The following is a 20,266-nucleotide window of genomic DNA, read 5'->3' as shown; positions in this document are numbered from 1 at the left end:
TGGAAGAAGGGGATGGGGGATTTTCTAATAGTTCTGGTCTGGACGGAACCAAAGTTGAACCCCTAATCTCCCTCAGGCAAGGAATATCAAGACCTGGTCCAGTGACAGGCAGTAGTGAAAAATTGCTTTGTTTAATGCCAAAACTTCATTGATCCAAACTCGTCACCATAACATATACCAAATAAAGCACTAAAACGGAACTCATCACGACCACCGGCTGCATTTAAAAAATCCTGGGCGGAGGAGAAATAGCGGCCTCCATTCTGCTCGACCTCTCCACAGCCTTCGACACGGTCTTCCACAACTCCCTCACCAGAAGACTCCATGAGATTGGCAAACAAGGATCCACTCTCAAATGGATCTGTTACTTCCCCTCTGGAAGAATCCAAATAATCAGCCTGCCACTCTTCACATCAGACTCCATGAAACTGATATGCGATATCCACCAGGGTTCGTCCCCCAGCCCCACTCTTTTCAACATATACATGACACTCCTTGCCAATGTTATCCATTGACAAGACAGCACCGTCATCACATATGCTGACAACATCCAACTCATCCTCTCCCTGATGGACAAGACAAACACCACCAGAACCAACTTCACCAACTGCATAACCATTGTAGCAAACTGGATGCAAACCAATTGCTTGAAGTTCAACTCCAACAAGGCTGAAATACTGGTCTTCAGCAACAACACCTCCATATGGGATTCCACCTGGTAGCCGTCGCAGCTAGGACCAACACCCACATCCACAAACCACGCAACAAATCTAAGGATCATCCTAGAAAACGAGCTCAACATGACAGCTCAAGTCAACGCAGTGTGCACCTCCTGCTTCCACATCCTATGCATGCTGCAAAAGATCTTCAAATGGTTGCCATAGTACACCAGATGGACCATCATACAAGCATTCATTACCAGCATGCTGGACTATGGCAACACGCTCTATGCAGGAATCTCCAAACAACTATTGTACAGCCTCCAGAACATCTAGAATGCAGTTGTAAGACTCATACTAGACCACCCACACAACACCCACATCATACAACTGAAGCAACTTCACTGCCTCTCTATTGTTAAGTGAGGCCAGCTCAAACTTCACACACACACATACACAGCTCTACACATCACAGCTGCATACGCTTTCACTAACCCTCCAGACACCTTCGATCTGCCTCTCTCTCACACACTCTCTGTATCTGCAAAAGCGAAACTGGAGGTCGCTCATTTTCCTACATTGCGCGCAAGACATGGAATGACCTCCCTCAACACATCAGAGCCTCATTCTCACTTCTTGAGTTCCACAAGAAGCTAAAGACCTGGCTCTTCATATAAGCATCTTGGGGCCACACACCTTTCCCAAGCGCCTGAATACTCTCTTGAATGATAAGGGTGATATACAAATCAACATAGCATAACAGAAAAAAGAATCTATTCATGACTGGACCTGCAAACTTACCTTTTTTCTTGAAGGCCTTATAGCTCCAACATCTTCCTTTGAAACAGTTATTACTGCAGCTATGGCTATTATGCTGACCATTTTCACTTCACAACTCCCATAAATCTCTGACCTAAACCAAAAAACTCTTCACCTCAACAATCAACAAAATAACATTTGGTAACCATTCACCACAACCACTTTAATTGCCATGCCTCAAATTACATTTTTCCTCTGCAGTACATTAGCCATATTTACCTCTTCACATTTGTTTGTGTCATTGTTTTTGTTCTATGAAGTTCAGTGGCATGATGTGTTAATGTTTCTGAAACAATGTTTCTTTCCCACTCAACCACAACACTTTTGTACATTAAAAATGCATGACTATACCTTTAAATGGATGTAGTTATCCTTCAGTTCGGTCCGTTTAACCAGGGGACCTTCTACTGGACCGAACTGGGTACGTTTCGGAATGCGCCGCTTAGAATAAACTCCACCCAGGAACCTGTCGATGCAGAGTACCAGTGGAAGGCTGGCTCTTGCCCGGGTAAGCACTGGACGATTGGGGATGGGATGCAGTGGGCCATGTTTAGGGCACACAGAAGGATGGGCATTATTGCACTCTTCACACCCTGTAGGAAACAGCAAAACATTGGGCTCAAAGTTGTACCACAAGTGTCATGAGTACATTTAAGTTGTTAACACACAATATTTCCAAAAGCATTCACTGATGTGCACCTCCCTATTATTCCTAAACTGTATAAAAGTCTCCTAGCCCACATGCCAGTTATTGGTACAATGAGTTTGTAATGAGAAAGGCAGAAAGTGATCTTTATCCTTTTTTACGTGGATCGAAAGCACATTTGCTTTCCTGCAGGACAATCACACGCTTCCTCAAGCTAATAAAACACCCTGACAGCTAAGAGTCTGAGCACAATTCTTGTAAGAAGACCATGAATCGGTTTTGTTTAGATTAATCTGAATATTCAAAATAACATAAGGCTTGCTGTATCAACCACTTGTATTTACAATAACTTATAGGGTTAATTAACTCTCTGCACAAATCTGTGGAAACATGCAGCTCACAGGTTATATCTGTTGAAAAAAGGTGCTTGCTTTCAAAGACAGAAATATCCTGACAGTGATAACAGGTTTTCTCAATTGGTAGGGATGGTATACAAAAGTTCACATGTGTTTATTATCATTAATATTATTATTATTATTGCAAATTGCACCAGCAATTCTTATGCAATCAACTTTAGCCTATCTTGAAAAACATCATTGTCAAATGTGAAAAGGTGCATTCTATGTTTTCTTTAACATCTCCATGGATGAAGGTGTACTCTGCCAGTCTCTCATCACTGGCAGCCAAAGACACTATTTTAATGGTATAGCTTTGCTATGCAGATGAGTGGTGGGGAGTACGGTTCAGTCTGTTTTTGACCCACAGATTTTGCCACATCACAGTTTGTGCCATTCAAGATTCAGCCCTTAACACCACTGAACAATGCTCTCACACCAATGAAAACCTAATGCAGATAGAAAGTAGAACACACCAGATAAATTGCCAGTATCCAGTCTTACATTCCTTTAAACAACAGAGGCACATGAATCCTCAAAATACTCAAAAAACAAAGACATGTCAGCGACTTCCAGGTTGGAGGCCCCTCCTTCCTCCCAAAGCGTGCATGTTCTAAATTTCTGTAAGTATTCAAGATGCCTTCTAGGTTGCCTGTTTCAATGTTGTTCCAACATCGAGGACAACATTGAGGGATCTCATTCCTAAAATAAAGCTTTCACTGACACCAGGTCTTGAGACCCGTCTAATGTAACATAGACACCCTCCAGTAAATCTGCATCACAGGCCGTGATGAGGGATAGTTGTAATTTTCATAGACTCGTCTTCCTGCACAAAAAATTCTAAGTGTACAAATCCTTCAAGGTAATTGCCCCTTTCCTAGCCAGCATGATCACAACAGATTCCTCACTTGGTATGCTCAACAAAGACGAGTCAGTTTATCCAACAAAGCATGAGAAGTTACCTAAGGATTTATTCTTCCCATCATGCTACTCAAGAAATAGTTAAACCCTGACTCACTTTCATGCCTTGTAGTTCACCCTGAGCTCCAGCACAACATCGCTCTCACACCCATGAAAACTAGCACAGATAGTAAGCAGAACATATCAGATTAATAGCCAATCTCCGGTCTCAGATTCCTAAAAACAAAAGCACAAGAAGCCGCAAAATACTCAGAAAACAAAGACGTCAGAGCCTTCCAGGTTGATTTAAATGTTTATCTAGAGACCAAAACTACCCTCAATAGTATGAAGGAAGACTATTTGATTCAACAGACCACAATTCAATTCTCGTCTTGGTCACTTTGTGAAGCTCTGCAGGATAAGCAAAAAAGTATTTTTTTAGTTCTGGCTGTTATCTCACCATACCCCTAATACGAATTAGGCCTCTGATTATCTTCATTCTCCTGTATCAGAAGTAGCATGTCCAGCAGGTCTGCATTGTTCGCACACCTCCACATAATGCCACTAGCAAACATTCCGAACAGTCGTATAGTTAGCTACCACGTGGAGGCTGATGAACTGCAGAGATACAATAGATAATCCTGGAACATCAGACAGCTCTGGGGTTTCCTCAAACATATTTCAAGCTGGATGTACTGTAGACATATGTCACATTGTAGTAAGGATGGTTCTTCAATGTTCTTATATACTAAAGGTTCACATGCTCTTTTACTATGCTCCACATCTTTCTGGGAATACTCTGATTAAAACAAATGAAAATGTGGCATCTTTAACTAAACCCTGTCCGCGGCCTATTATTTAATAATCTCAGAGTTTGTTTCATCCATCCTGACACCCCCACAGCACAGCATCTTAACCGGATTTTGAACAAGCAACTCCATAAGATATCACCTGTATGTGAAACTATGAATGATACCAATGCTGACAGAAATAGATGCAACGCATTTCTCCTGAATTGATTTATTTCTAGATTTTAATGCTGAGATGTCTATAAAGCAGTACATATAGGAATAGGTGCAGGAGCGCTATCTCAATGAAATTCGTTTTTCCAGACCACATGCCCAGATTGGGTCTCAGCCTTATTGTATACGTCCAGGCAGTAATAAATATAAAGGGGGTTATTACAACTTTGGAGGAGGTGTTAATCCGTCCCAAAAGTGACGGTAAAGTGACGGATATACCACCAGCCGTATTACGAGTCCATTATATCCTATGGAACACGTAATACGGTTGGTGGTATATCCGTCACTTTACCGTCACTTTTGGGACGGATTAACACCTCCTCCAAAGTTGTAATAACCCCCTAAATGTTTGCAAGGAATTAAACATGGTCATCTTGAATATTTCTGGCCCTCAAGCGTGAACCAGGGATGCTGATGTTGTGAATTTTCCTTGTGTTGAATGTGTGGCAATCCATTCAAGTTACCAAAAGCTTGCCTTCTCATATGCAACTCTAATACATCACACAATCTATCTAGCAATAGCTACCTTTACAAGTGCCAGTTTCTGTCTAGCTTGACAACATGCAACAAACATCTGGGTACTTGACTGCCCTAAGGGATTTCACAACTGAGGGATTTCGCAATGGTGAGTTTGTGGAGGGCGTTCTCTTCTTCACTCATTTTGGAGTCTAAAAAAGATAGGATTATTTATTCGGTCTTCTGTTCCGATAGAAGATCTGTGCAGGGTACACTGAAAGGTAGAAGCATATGTCCTACTCGCGATTTAATGGAAAAGCGGTAGTAGAAAATGAAAAGTGGGAATCGTGCTGTAATTTTTTTCTGTCTGCGGAGCAAAATCAGACCTACACTCATACTTACACAGGTCATTCGGGTCAAATGGGCGAGGGGGGTCAGCTTCCCAATCATCCAGTTCTGATTCTTCTTCATCATCTTCTTCATCGTCATCATCATCTTCATCATCATCGTCGTCATCATCATCATCATCGTCATCTTCCTCATCATCTTTTGGATCTGACCTGTCAATGGAGCTCTGCAAAGACAGGCGAGCAGCACAGTCTACTCCCTCCATAGGAGGTAAACCTTGGACGTCAAGCGAAAGTGATTCCTAAGAAAATAGGAACAACATTAAAGAGAATCTTTAAGGAAGGTCATTATCTTTCATTTAAACATACTGGGATGTCAACTTTTTACAATAGAACCTTACAAAAATCACCCAATAGTTTACAACTAATTCTCAGGCTCCAAGTAGGAAAGATTGTGCCACTTCACCTGCATGTCTATAACTTTTTTGCACACTTTGTTCAATGAACAGAAGCAAACCACTTTCAATTTTGAGAGCTTTCAAGGTACAGGTGGTTTGTTGTAGTTCTCTAGAGTTGAATTATGTGTGCTAAGCTTGAAGAGTCAGGTTTCACAAGATTCTTCACCCCAAGAATACAGACCTTTAGGACTCCTGAGGGGACGTTTCCAAAACTCAAGCTGCCAAGTTAAAGTAAGTGAGATTCTTCATTAGAGACCTCTATGATCCTATTTTTGTGCAGTGTTCCCATTTATGTACAACCTGTACACTTAGGGGGTCATTCTGACCCTGGCGGTAATTACCGCCATGGCGGAGGTCGGCGGTAGCACCGCCAACAGGCTGGCGGTGCACCGCTGGGCATTCTGACCGCGGCGGTTCAGCCGCGGCCAGAAACGGAAAGTCGGCGGTGTCCCGCTGACTTTCCGCTGCCCTTGAGAATCCTCCATGGCAGCGGAGCGCGCTCCGCCGCCATGGGGATTCTGACACCCCCTACCGCCATCCAGTTCCTGGCGGTTCTCCCGCCGGGAACAGGATGGCGGTAGGGGGTGCCGCGGGGCCCCTGGGGGCCCCTGCAGTGCCCATGCCAATGGCATGGGCACTGCAGGGGCCCCCGTAAGAGGGCCCCAAAAAGAATTTCAGTGTCTGCCTAGCAGACACTGAAATTCGCGACGGGTGCAACTGCACCCGTCGCACCTTCCCACACCGCCGGCTCAATTCTGAGCCGGCGTCCTCGTGGGAAGGGTGTTTCCCGCTGGGCTGGCGGGCGGACTTTCGGCGGTCGCCCGCCAGCCCAGTTGGAAAGCCAGAATGACCGCCGCGGTCTTTCGGCGGGAACCGCGTGGTGGGCGGCGACCGCCGTCCGCCGCGGTCAGAATGACCCCCTTAGTCTGAATTGTCATCTGTTGGGATGGGAATGCCACAAGCATGGTCTACATAGCTGTGCTCCCATTATCCGAGTTCCAGACAATCAGTGTATTCTGTATCCTGGTTTTTAGGTTGAGGCCTAGCAAACAGTGCATCTGTCTGGTTTGCTAACAACACCTTGGAAACATTCGGAAAGTTTTCCTGAGAATATATTCCGCCCATTGCTTACTAATGGCTTTCTGCCACTCTATTTTATGCCGCTGCAATCTACACCACTGCATTCAACGCCAAAGCACTCAACACCACTTTACTCAAAACTAATATAATAAACGCCACTGTACTCTATGCCAATCTACTCTGCACCACTGCACTGTATGCCACTATACTCTACTCTGCAATACTCTACCACACTGCCCTATATGCCACTTTACTGTACACCATGTCACTCTACTTCACTTTACCCTGCATCACTGTATGCCACTGCACTCTATGCCACTCTACTATATACCACTGCACTCTACAATACTCTACTCTGAAACACTGCAGTCTCTGCCTCTGGACTCTGCACCACTCTATTTTGCACCACTGCACTCTATGCCACTGCACTCCACTCCAGAGCACTCTATGCCACTACACTCTAATCAACTATGTGGCACTGCCCTCTACGCCACTTCACTCTTCTCTGAACCACTCTCTATGCATGTGCACTCCACCATGGACCACTACACTCTTTGTCACTGTGTTCTACATCACCTCAGTCTAGACCACTCCATTCTATCCTGCACTAATCCAATCAACATCACTCCAGTCTGTCACTCTACTTTGCAACAATGCACTCTATACCACTGCTCTGTACCCTGCACTATTACCCTCTACCCTGCAGCCATCCACTCTACACCACTTCACTCTACTCTGAAACAACCTACTCTACGCCACTTCTCTATGCCAGTGCACTCTACCATGCACCACTCCACTATACATCGCTTCACTCTCTGAAACAATCTACTCCACACTACTGCACTCTGTGCCACTCTACTCTATGCCACTGCACCCTACGCTGCACCACTCTACGCTACTCTGCACCATTCTACTCTACGCCAATGCACTCAACACCACTTTACTCAAAATCAATGCACTCTACGTCAATTACCCTGCACCGCTGCAATCCATGCCACTATACTCTACAACATGCTACACCACTCTATTGTACTCTGCAAAACTGGGCTCTATGGCACTGCTCTCTACACCTCTATACTCTGCATCACTCTACTCTTCACTATTGTACTCTATGCCACTGCACTCTACAACACTCTACTCTGCAAGACTGCACTCTCCACCACTGAACTCAGTGACATTGAACACGCCACTTTACACCATTGTGCTCTACATCCCTGCTCTCTTCACCACTCTATTCTACTCTGCACCACTGTACTCTATGTCACTGCTCTCTGCACCATTTTACTCTGCAGCAATGCACTCTAAACCACTGCACTCTAATCCAAGCCACTCAACTCTAAGCCACTCTACACCATTACACTCTGCATCACTCCACGCCACTCTTAATCTACTCTGCACCACTGCACTCCATACCACTGCAGTATACACCACTATACGCCACCGCACCCTACACCACTCTAATCTACACATCTAAACTCTACCCTGCACCACTCCATTGTACATTGAACCACTCCACTCTATGCCATTTTTATCTACTCTGAAACAATCTACTCTACACCACTGCACTATACTCTGCACCACTTTATGCTACACACTCTACGGCACCCTACTCTGTCACTGCGCTTTATGCCAATGCATTTAACACCACATTACTCAACCAATGCACTCTGCGGCACTGCACTCTATGTCAATCTACTCTGCACCACTGTACTTTAAGCCACTTCACTCTAGGTCACTCTACTCCACTATTCGATACTCTGCTCTATGACGCTCTGCTCCAATAAACTCTACTTTATTCCACTCCACTCTTCAACATTCTACTTCACTCTATGCCACTCTACAACACTACTCCACTCTATGACGCTCTATGCAAATTCCTCTATGCCAGGTCATGCCACTTTACTTCACTCTATTCTGACACACTACTCCACTCCATGACACTCTATGCCACTCCAATCTACTCTTCACAACTTAACTCTACAACACTCTGCTCCACTCTATAACAGTCCACTCTCCTACACTACTCCACTCTATGCCACTCCACTATCCGACAATCTGCTCCATTCTGCTCTACAACACTCTATTCCAGTATAAGCAACACCCTCTATGCCACTCCATTCTGCTCCACACCACTGCACGACCCTCTATACCACTCCACTCTGACACTCAAGTCCACTCAACTCTACACCCTTCCACTCTGACACTCCACACCACTCACCTCTACACCACTCCCTAACACTCCACTCTATTTCACTTTATGACACCCCATTCCACGCCACACCACTCTCCCTTATACTACTAACCTTTAGCCATGCTGAACAGTAGCCATGCTGGTGTAAAAAATGGCTAAAACATTTTGGCTTTGCCAATAGCTCTTGCATAGGCGTGACCCATTCGTTTTACCAATGCTTGTTTATTTTGGCTCTAGTCTGAAACGAATCTGTACATAGGTGAGTTCCTGTACCCATCCTATCTTCTGGGTTTAGCATGTAGAGAGCTTAAAGCAGGGTACTGTGTGTTGGGAATTCTGAATTGAGGCCAGATCTTTTAAGACCAAAGACTACCAGACAGCAGAGCTGTCTGTTTGCTAAAAACATCTTGGGAACATTCTGAAAGCTTCCCTGACAATGCATTGTACCCATTGCTTACCACTGTATTTGGGTTTTGTAACTCACAGTTGACTGCATTCTTTCTGCTGGCTTTACTTGCTTGAGGCTGCCCAGCCTGAATTAGTCCCTCCCATGGAGCATGGCCTGTTAAGTAAACTGGCCTTTACATTTTGTTCTTATTGTGTCACACCTGCTGTATAATCAAAAACAGAGGACAAATGTCAGGCTCTGTCTAACGGGGGAGTTTGGTGTTTACTTTTCCTTTTCTGGAGGTGAGAGGATTTATCTGACAATCTGAGGCTATAAAAGGAAAAGCTTTTTCCAAGCACTGAACAACATGTAAATGTCTGTAAATGAACCGTGCAGATATTTCAGAATATATCAGAATTAGGAAAGAACAAATGATGCACATTTTTTGGTAATTCTAAAATGTGGTGGAAACAAATATTTTAATACAATCAAAACAAGTCCACACACTAGGTGCTGCTATTTCCACAGTTTTATCAATAAACTGTTTGTCTGTGCAAATGTAATGGTCATTTCAATTGAAAATGTGTGCTCTGTAATGGTAGCACACTATGTAAACTTCACACTACATCACTCACTTTAACCACTCTAATTCACTCTATGCCACTCCATGCCCATCAACTCTACGCCACTCCATTCCATTACACTCCACAACACATCATTTCATGACATTCCACTCAACAATCCTCCACTCTATGACCTGCCACTCTATCACAAGCCACTGTATGACACGCCCGTCCACTACATTCCATGCCACTCTACGAAACACCACTCCAAATTACGATATGCCACTTCTCTCTAGGATAAGCCACATCACTGTACATCACACTATTCTAAGGCACTGTACGACACTGCACTCTACATCACACTACTCCACTTTATGACCCACCACTCTGCCATTCCACTCTTGAACAATCTCCTCCACTCTATGCCATTCTACACCACTCTATGCAACTACTTCTATGCGACGTTATTCCACTCTACTCTACAGCACATTACCTCACTCCACACCACTCTATGCTACTCCACTCTACGACTCTCTACGTCACTCCACTCTAAGGCACTCTATGTCACTACACTCTATGCCACTCCACAACAATCTACTCCAATCTAAGACAATCCACTACATTCTATTTCAATCTACTCCACTGTACGACACTTCACTCTATGCTCCTCCACTCTACTCCTCTAAGACACTCCACACCGACACTCCACTCTACTCTATGCCACACTACTCAACTGTACGTAACTCTCTACATCGCCCCACATCATTTTACTCCACTTTATGCCCCTCTGATCTATTCCACTCTATGCCCCTCCACTCTACTTTACTCTATTTCCTCCAATGTACTCCATAACCCTCTACACAACTCCATTTTACTTCACTCCGTCTATGATACTCCACTCCACTGTCCTCTGCGCCACAAACGTTTAATCATGCTGAACAGCAGCCACACTGGTGTAAAACATGGATAAAATACAAGGGCAAAACCAGTAGCTCTTGCATAGGTGAGGCCTATTGGTTTCGCCAATGCTTGTTAAGCTGTGTCACTCTAGTGGAGGCCTACTGGCTAGATCGTGTCATGTTCTGCAATTACGTGCTTACCCAACATGCCAAGTGTACGTTGGGCATATTTGAATTGTGGCCGTGTAGTACATGCCTTGTGTGAATGAGTGAATCAGTGTGATGGAGGGGTGGAGGGATCCATTTTGTATGTCTTTGGCTAGGCATAGTGCACAATATGAAGGCAAGGTTGATTTCCCAGCCCGTAGAAGTGTATTGCTGACATTCCTGAAGCTGGGGTCAGGAGACCTGGACAGTGAAAGGAGGGGAAATTATTAGCCTTTTAATGAGCAAATATCTCTTCCTGTAGTGTTGCCATTTGGCAGTTGGTGGGTATGAATAGAGGGACTGTAGTCTATATTGTTCAAGGTGACCAGGACCCATTTGGTGAGACCAGTCTTTTGGCTTTCCACTGATCACTCTTTAGTGTGGCTGACGTCAGCCAGGTCAGAAAGATCACACCTCTTGGTGCCTCTGTTGTGGGTGCTTCAGGTTGGAGAATACCCTGCTGTGAAAAGCATCCTTCTCCACAGTAATGTTGTGTTTGCAAGCAGCCAGGGGAGAGAACTTGGAAGTAGAATCACCCCCAAACTGTTTCTAAAAGTACAGATAGTGGATCCACATCACGTCTGCTTTGACTGTATAAAAGTGAGACCCGCTGACCGACTTGTTCTACTGCCAAGTGACTTCCTAGGTGAACACAGGTCCTACCAAATGTAATGGGAGGGCTCCTTTTTGATATTCTGATATCAAGATCAAGGTGTCCCTTAGGGTGTTCAGTTGTTTGGCGATCTATCAACTTCTGTGTGGAAAGATTCTAAAAAGCTCAGACAACTAAAACAAATCAAAACTTTTGAATCCTGCCATCCTACACTATATTTCTAAATCTAAGAAGACATAAGGATACTTGGACATAGTAACAGTGATATGGCTAACTTTAACCATCATACACTTCCCACATCTCCTTAAAGGTTCATCTATCCCTTTCAGTCAGTTGCTATGGATGTTAAAAAAAAATATGCATACAGTTGCAGCATATACACAGTCCCCATTGCTCTCCAACCTCCCCCTCAAACCTCAAAAAGAAATCTCTTCCTCACACTGTCTTTCTTTCTATTGGTACCCATATAAATGTAATAGTGGCATTAGAAATGCCTAAAGGTCTAGCTTATAAATAAAATTGCCTCTTCAGTCATAATGGGCACACACGACAGGATGCACTACAGTTGAAAAGATCAGCTAGCAAACAGCTTGTTTAAGTAGCTATCTAAAATTCTATTTTTTTTTTAGTTCAAACCATTTTTTATTGAAAAACTGAGTGACTGATACCCAGTAGTGAAGGCACAATACAGGTTAAAAGCATAACAGGCCGCATGTGTGAGAACAGAAGTACATGAGATAGGTAGGTATTACTGAGAGTTAACAACCATAGTTATGCTCAAGGCGAATTAGCCAAGACGAGGAGAGCAGGGAGGAAAAAGAAAAGGAAGAAGGGGAGGGAACGAAGATGGAGGAAAATTGCTGACGTTTGGAGTGAGGGCAGCACCGCCACTCTACAGATGAAGTATATTGTAAGTGTGCAACTGGTGGTTTGGGAAAGGTCATACGAGAGTGCTGGAGGATTATTGGATTCGTGGTGGATCTATTTTTTTTTAAGTGTAGGTCAAGTTTTTTTTTCATAAACCGTGCATGTGTGATGTATTATGCAGACTCTTGTACATGATGTTATCTGTGCTACTAGTGTTGCACAGGTTGTTACACTACTTGTTAAAGGAGGCGACAGTGATCAATTTCCATTCTGACAGAACGGTTTTTATACCCAGTGCCAGCAGTGGGTCCACTTCTAGGGAATCATGTAGGGGGAGATTTGTAGAAGCTGAGAGTGCAGCAAGACCCAGACATGTGATTAAGATCGAGTGTGCCGGGGAGTTCACTACAGCATCATCAGATGTCTGATTGTAATATCCCTATCTTGTGTCCAGTAAGTTTTGTGTATTGTCCAGAATTTAGACTGTGCAATTGCCTGTGTGATTTTAGGTGAATGCCAGATTCTATTCCAGATAGTGTCCATAAATTGTGATGTAATATTCTCTGGTATGAGTGGAGCCCATTTCTTTTTCAGCCTTTGTAGGAGATGTGTTTTGGGAGGTTCGAGCAGCTTATATATGAGTGGATGCAGTATGACCAAGTTTTCTGAAGTTCCCTAGGAGTACTGGTAGGTCTGGAGTGTGTGGCTTAGGCAGTTGCCTGGTAGCTCTTTTAAGTTTAGGAAAAGTTATAGAATTCGATTGAGTGAGGATGATACCGGCAGCTTAGTTCGGCAAAGGTGAGAGCGTACGGTGATGAGCCTAGGTCTACAAGGTTTAAGCCTCTTTTCGACCAATGTTCCCAGTACAAGGTTTTTCCATCTAGTTTGAGTTTTATCGACCTGCAACAGAGCAGCGATTGTGTCAGCTATTACTGAAAAAGAATGAGTCTGGGGGAGTTTCTGGAGACCTCTAATCATGAGGGTTGCACACAGGGGTAGCGGAGATAACAGTTGAGATTCAATGTTTAGTCACGGAGGGTAAAGCTCATCCATCTCTCTGAGCCACGAATTTCCCTGAGCTGCTAGAAAGGCATGTTGGTATCTGTAGAAGTAAAGCATGTTTAGATCTCCTCTGTTCTTCTCCAGTTTAAGGGTAGAACCAGATATCCTTGCTCTTTTACCTTTCCACATGAAGTCTAAGACCAATCTGCCCACAATTTTGAAGAAGGAGGTGGATAATTTTATAGGTAGCATACTTGATAGGAAACTGATCAGTGGAGCTACCATAATTTTTGAGGACTCTAATCTGCCCCACCAGGTAATTTGTTTGGGAGACCACAAGCTTAAGAGGTCTTTTATTTTTGTTATTGTCTTGTTTTCATTGATTTTTAGTGAGGTCTCGATGTCCTTTCCGAACCAAATACTGAGGTATTTAAAAGCAATGGGTTGCCATTTTAAACCAGCGCTACCCAGGATCGCAGATGTGCATAGTATGTTCATGGAAAAGACCTCTGTTTTTGAGTGATTCAATACGTAGCCAGAGACCCTGGAGTATTTATCGATCTCGGCCATGATGTGGGAGATTAGAATGTCATCAGCGTAGGTTGCAGGTAGCTGTTTGCCGAACTGAAAATGAATGCCATTGATGTTATTGTTTTGTAGTAGAGAGTAGAGAAAAGGCTCAATCACAAGTAGAAATATAAGGTGCTAATATACTTAGCACCTTTCGCAAAAAAGATGAGAAGACCTTGTCAAAGGCCTTTTCTGTATTCAGTGCAATCGCTGCAGTTGGGGATTGAGAGGACTGAGCCTTGTCCAGTGCATGACAGAAGACCCATATGTTATCTGCTGCAAGGTGGCCTCTCAAGAAACCAGACTGGTGGATGGCCATGAGTTTTGGAATCACCTTTTCAAGTCTTCGTGCTAGATCCTTGGCATATATTTTGCAGTCGAATTTGATTAATGAGATTGGCTGATAATTCTTAACATTTGTGGCATCTTTGTCCTCCTTCGGTATGACAACTATGATGGCTTCTGTGTTTGTGTCAGAGACACAACCTGAAGAGGCGTATAACTGAAAGACGGCAAGACGAGAGTGAGGAGGTCTGAGAACTTCGCAGAATACCCGCCTGGACCTGGGGCCTTCCCTGCTTGAAGGGATTTTATAGCTAGGCAGATTTCCTTTGTCGTGAGTGGGGTGTTAAGGAAGGATTTGTCCTCAGGGGATGCTATTGGGAGGGGACAAGAATTCAGATATGAGGCACAATCTTCGGGGTTTACTGATTAGTTTGATGAGTACTAGTCAGAATAGAAGCTGTATAAAACCTTCAAGATGTCTTGTGGTGAGGTAAGAGTAGAGCCTGCCATGTCTTTGATTGAGGAGATGGTGAACCTGTTTTTGGAGTGTTTCAGATAGTTAGCCAGGGCCTTCCCGGCTTTGTTTTTGTTGGATTTGTTTTCACATTGGAGATTTCCACCAATATATGCGCCCTTTTGCTTAATATTTGTATTCATACTGTAATTTATGTAGTTTTGGAAGGTCTTGGGAACATCTTATGGACTCATTTAGGGGTTTGATCTGTAATTCTAATTTATGTAGTAGTTCGCTAAGGGTTTTATTTCTAATTGTCGCTATGGTCATCAGGATACCTCTATGACATGCTTCAGGGTGTCCCATCTGATCAAATCCGAAGTGTCACCTGTTTGTTCTCTGATAGGAATTGGTGTAATGCTGTGGCGATCGTGGCCCTTGAGGGCTCCTCTTCCAAAAATGCGTCACTGAGGAGCCATAGTTTCGGGCGATCCTGAGCCGCGGTAAGATGAGGGCTAAAGTGATGCACACATGGTCGCTAATTATAATGGGTTCAATTTTCAGGTTTTGAGAGAAGGGGACGCTTGATTTGTCAACTAATATGTAGTCAATTCTGGTGAAAGTACAATATGGGGGGAGAAAAAAGTGTAATCGCTACATGAGGGATGGAATAACCTCCAGATGTCAACTACGTTGTTGTTTCTGCAGAATAGGTTAATTTCAATATGTGATCTACTGTAGCAAAATTTGTGGGAGGAAATCCTGTCAAGAGTCCCATCCATTGGCAGGTTGAAATTGCCCCCTACTACAATGGTAGTGTTCTCTGTGATTTCAGAGATACGTTTGACTAACTCCTTCCAGAAGACCACTGAATTATCGTTTGGTGCATAGATGTTTATAATGGCCGGTTCTTTATTCTTCCTTGAGATTCTGGTGATCAGCCAATGGCCCTGATGGTCATGTATATGAGATAGTATGTTGGATTCGGAGCTTCTGGAAAACAGGGTGATGACTCAGTTTCTTTTTACCTAATGCTGGGAAAAGTAAGGCATCAGCTACCCAAGGGGAGTAGAATTTGACATCTTTAACAGACTCTATATGAGTCTCTTGGAGCATGATTATGTCCCCTTTTGTTTTTTTGCAGTAGTCAGTAATTTTTGTTTCCTTTGACCCGGTGTCATAGTCCTTCGGTATTTAAAGAAAAGATTCTAAGGTCAGCCATTTGTTATTAGTGTATGTGCGGGTTTTATGTGGCTATTTAAGTAAATAGTTTAATGAATAGTGGTTGTGAAGAGGGGTTGTGGTGTGATAGCGTTTTGTACTACAGTGGAAGAAGTACAAGCTGAGTATGGATTGTATTTGTGGCGTTGGGTTTTGGCTTTGAGGTCTATAAGAGCACAGGCAGTAAGAGAATGCTGGGTGATGAGGTATCTTGGTTGCATGTATGTTGAGATGAAGATAGTCAAGCTATAGCAAGCATGACAGCTTTGATTAGATAATAAAGGCAGTGGTGGAGGTGAGAAATAGGAGAGGAGGAAAAGGAAAGTACAAATGTTAAACAACATAAAGCCCTTATAAACAGCCCACCCACCACCCCAACCCATGATGTGGGAGAAGGATAAGTTACTTACCTGTAAATCCTAGTTCTCTTCCAGGGGTATCCTCATCAAAGTCATAAACATTGAATATTCCCGCCCTTGTGCGGGGACCCCGGAGCATATATAAAATACACACATATTATACATGTGTAAAACAGCAATGCAGGCTATAATGTTAAAACAGGCTAAAATGCTTTATTTCTATGAAGTTTTTTTTATTTTATTTTTTATATTATAAAATTACAATAGAGAATAAATATCTACCCAAGCCCCCAAAACTGGGCTTAGGGAAGTAAGCAGCAGTAAACTCTAGAGAAAAAGAGAAAAAAACTGCATTGAAAAACAATGGAGCATTCTTAGCCAATAGGCTGCATGCAGATTAACACAGGAGAACCATAAAAACTTTGGCACCGTGCCTTTAAGACCCTGAGCACCTCCAGTATCCCACCATGCCTCAGGGGTGAAGAAAAGGTGACAGTTGGTTCACAGTTAGGTCAGTTCTCTTTTACGGTGACAATCTGTGTAACTGATTCAAAATACAGTCTGTCCTGCACTTCTAGGAGACGTGCGCCCGGGGAGGAGGGTGGGTTGTTTATGACTTTGATGAGGATACCCCTGGAAGAGAACTAGGATTTACAGGTAAGTAACTTATCCTTCTCTTCCAGGGGATCCTCATCAATAGTCATAAACATTGAATAGATTAGCAAGCCCATCCCTAAACTCTGCGGACTGTCCGATAGAAGTGCAGGAATAGATACGTGTTATGCAAATAAATTTCTCAGAGAGGCCTGCCCCACTTGGGCATCCGCTCTTGCATCTGAGTCTAAACAGTAATGTCTAGTAAACGTATGCACAGACTTCCATGTAGCAGCCTTACAAATCTCAGATATTGGAACATTGTTAAGGAGGGCAGCAGTAGCCGCTTTTCCCCTTGTGGAATGCGCTTTAGGCCTCGCTATTAATTGTTTATTAGCCAGCTGGTAAGTATTAACAATACAAGAAACTATCCATCTTGATATTGTTCGTTTAGATGCTGCCTCTCCTGTCCTCAAATGACCATAGTTTACAAACAAGTGGTTAGAATGTCTAATCGATTTTGTCTTATCCAGATAAAATTTCAGCACTCTTTTCAAGTCTAAGGAGTGCAATGCTTTCTCTGCCGGAGTCTCCGGATTGGGAAAGAAAGTCGGTAAAGATATGGTCTGATTGATATGGAATTCTGACACCACCTTCGGAAGGAAAGATGGGTGAGTTCGTAGAACCACTCTATTGTCATGAAAAACCGTGTACGGTTCTTTGGAAGACAAGGCCTGGATTTCACTGACCCTCCTCGCTGAAGTAATGGCCACTAGAAAAGCCGTCTTCCACGTAAGGTGTTGTAAAGAGGCCTTATGTATAGGCTCAAAAGGAGGGCCCATAAGTTTTGCCAAGACTATGTTCAGTTCCCCTGGAGGAGAAGGTCTCCGAATGGGCGGAAAAACTTTCTTCAAACCTTCTAAGAAATCCTTGACTACAGGTTTCGTAAAGAAGGATTCCTGAGAAGGTGACTTGCGATAGGCTGTAATAGCAGACAAATGTACCTTAATAGACGATACCTGCAGACCGGACTTCGCTAGATGAAGCAAATAGGACAGTATGACATCCTCCTGCGCCCGTATGGGATTATGACCTTGCTGACAGCACCATATGTAGAATCTCTTCCACTTAAAAGCGTAAGAACGCCGCGTGGAAGGCCGTTTGGACTCTTTCAAGATGTTCATGCACTCCTGTGAGAGTACTAGGTGCCCATACTGCAGGAATTCAGGAGCCATGCTGTTAAGCTCAGAGAGGGTAGGTTGGGATGTAGAATTCTGCCCTCCATTCTGCTCAGAAGATCCGGTCTGCACGGCAGCCTCCTGTGAGGTTTTTCCGACAGGTTGAGGAGATCTGTGTACCAGAATTGACGGGGCCATTGTGGCGGTATAAGAATCATTCTGGTCCTGGATCTGTAAAGTTTGCTGATCACTGCCGGAATGAGGGGAATCAGCGGAAAAGTGTAGAGAAATATCCCTGACCAGTCGATCAACAGGGCATTCCCTCGAGATCCCGGACGGTAGAACCTGGATGCGAAGTCTGGGCATTTCTTGTTTACTTCGTCTGCGAAGAGATCCAGTTGAGGCCGACCCCATTGCGCGAAGATGTATTCTGCGACTTCGCCGTGTAGGACCCAATCGTGAGCGTCCTCTAGGTGTCTGCTCAGAAAATCTGCTTCCACGTTCTGCTGACCTGGCAGGTGAACCGCTGTAATTGACATTCCTCTGGCCAGGAGCCAATGCCATATCGCTTGGGACTCTCGCGATAGGGGTAGGGATCTCGTTCCCCCTTGTTTGTTCAAGTAATACATTGTGGTTGTATTGTCCGTCTGTATTAAGAGCGTTTTCCCCTGAATTAGTGGTATGAAAGACTTGAGAGCCAGATGGACCGCTCTGAGTTCTAGCAGATTGATGTGGTACTGCTTTTCCTTGTCTGACCACAGACCTTGCGCTTGAAAGGGACCCAGATGAGCCCCCCATCCCTGAAGAGACGCATCCGTTACTAGGGTGTCGGATGGAAGCACCTGGTGAAACGGAGCACCCACTAACAGGTGAGGTCTGTGCATCCACCATCTCAATGACTGAAGTGCTACCGCCGGTAGCTGCACCGTGTCCTCCCAGCGACCTGTTCTTTGGCTCCAGTTGGTCTCCAATGCCTCTTGGAGGGGTCTCATGTGGAGCCTGGCATTTGGGACAATAAAAATGCATGATGCCATGGAGCCCAGCAGCGATGTCACCTGACGTGCCGTCGGTGCGTTGGCTCTCAACAGGTCCTGACACTTCCTGCCTATTGAGGATAGTCGTTCCTCCAAAGGATAAACTTTTTGGAGTTCTGTGTTTATGATAGCTCCCAGGTAGTGAAGATTCTGTGTTGGAATCAAGGTTGACTTTTGGTAATTGACCTGAAGACCTAGAGCTTCGCAAACTCCGAGTACAATGTCCCAATGGCTTCTCTCCTGCTCCGGAGAAGAAGCCTTTAGTAGCCAGTCGTCTAGGTATGGATATATGTATATCCTTTGTTTTCGAAGATGCGCCGCCACCACTGCCATACATTTCGAGAAAACTCTTGGGGCAGATTTCAGGCCAAAGGGTAGAACTCTGAACTGGTAATGCTGTAACGCTACTCTGAAGCGCAGGAATTTTCGATATTTGGGAGCTATTGGGATGTGAAAGTACGCATCCTGCAGGTCGATGGAGCACATCCAGTCTCCCTGATGTAGTTGAGGGAAAATCTGGTGAAGCGCTAGCATCCTGAACTTCTGCTTCCTTATGTATTTGTTCAGCAGCCGTAGGTCCAGAATTGGCCTGAAAACGCCCTCTCGACCCTTCTTCGCCACCAGAAAGTAACAGGAGTAGACCCCCTGTCCTCTGTGTGCAGGTGGAACCTTTTCTATGGCATTCTTTTTTAGGAGGGCAAGAGCCTCCTTGCGTAGCAAGCTGAGATGAGATGGATTGTCTTTGGTTGGTGGCAAGCGTGGTGGAGGCTGTTTGAAAAGAAGAGAATAGCCATGTTCGACAATATTGAGCACCCATTTGTCTCTTGTGATAGAGTGCCACTCGCGAAGATAAGCTGTAATACTTCCCCCCACCGGAGTGGTGTACAGTGTCGAGGGAAGCGAGATTTCATTGCTTGGTGGGTGCTTTCGGAGTGGACTGTTGAGGTCTACTTGACCCTCGCTCCCTTGTGTTTCTCCGTTGAAAAAGAGGGCGTCCCTGTCGTTGCTGTGACCTTTGCGACCAATGAGGGGTTTGAACCCTCTGCTGGAAAGGGCGCC

General features: G+C 44.3%; 1 protein-coding gene across 3 annotated transcripts in view; it reads right to left on the bottom strand.

Moving 5' to 3' along the window:
* The window catches only part of PRDM10 (PR/SET domain 10), a 905,887-nt gene that overhangs the window by 634,460 nt on the left and 251,161 nt on the right, over window positions 1-20,266 (bottom strand). For all 3 annotated transcript variants that reach the window (XM_069224480.1, XM_069224481.1, XM_069224482.1), the window contains 2 exons: window positions 5,300-5,546; window positions 1,830-2,071 (listed from right to left, as the gene is read on the bottom strand). In XM_069224480.1, coding sequence (XP_069080581.1) covers window positions 1,830-2,071; window positions 5,300-5,546 — 489 coding nt within the window. The remainder of the gene's footprint in view (window positions 1-1,829; window positions 2,072-5,299; window positions 5,547-20,266) is intronic.

This window comes from Pleurodeles waltl, chromosome 3_1, assembly GCF_031143425.1.
Source record: "Pleurodeles waltl isolate 20211129_DDA chromosome 3_1, aPleWal1.hap1.20221129, whole genome shotgun sequence".
Taxonomy (NCBI): Eukaryota; Metazoa; Chordata; class Amphibia; order Caudata; family Salamandridae; genus Pleurodeles; species Pleurodeles waltl.
The sequence above is the reverse complement of the archived record's forward strand: the minus strand, read 5'-3'. Positions and strand labels throughout refer to the sequence as shown.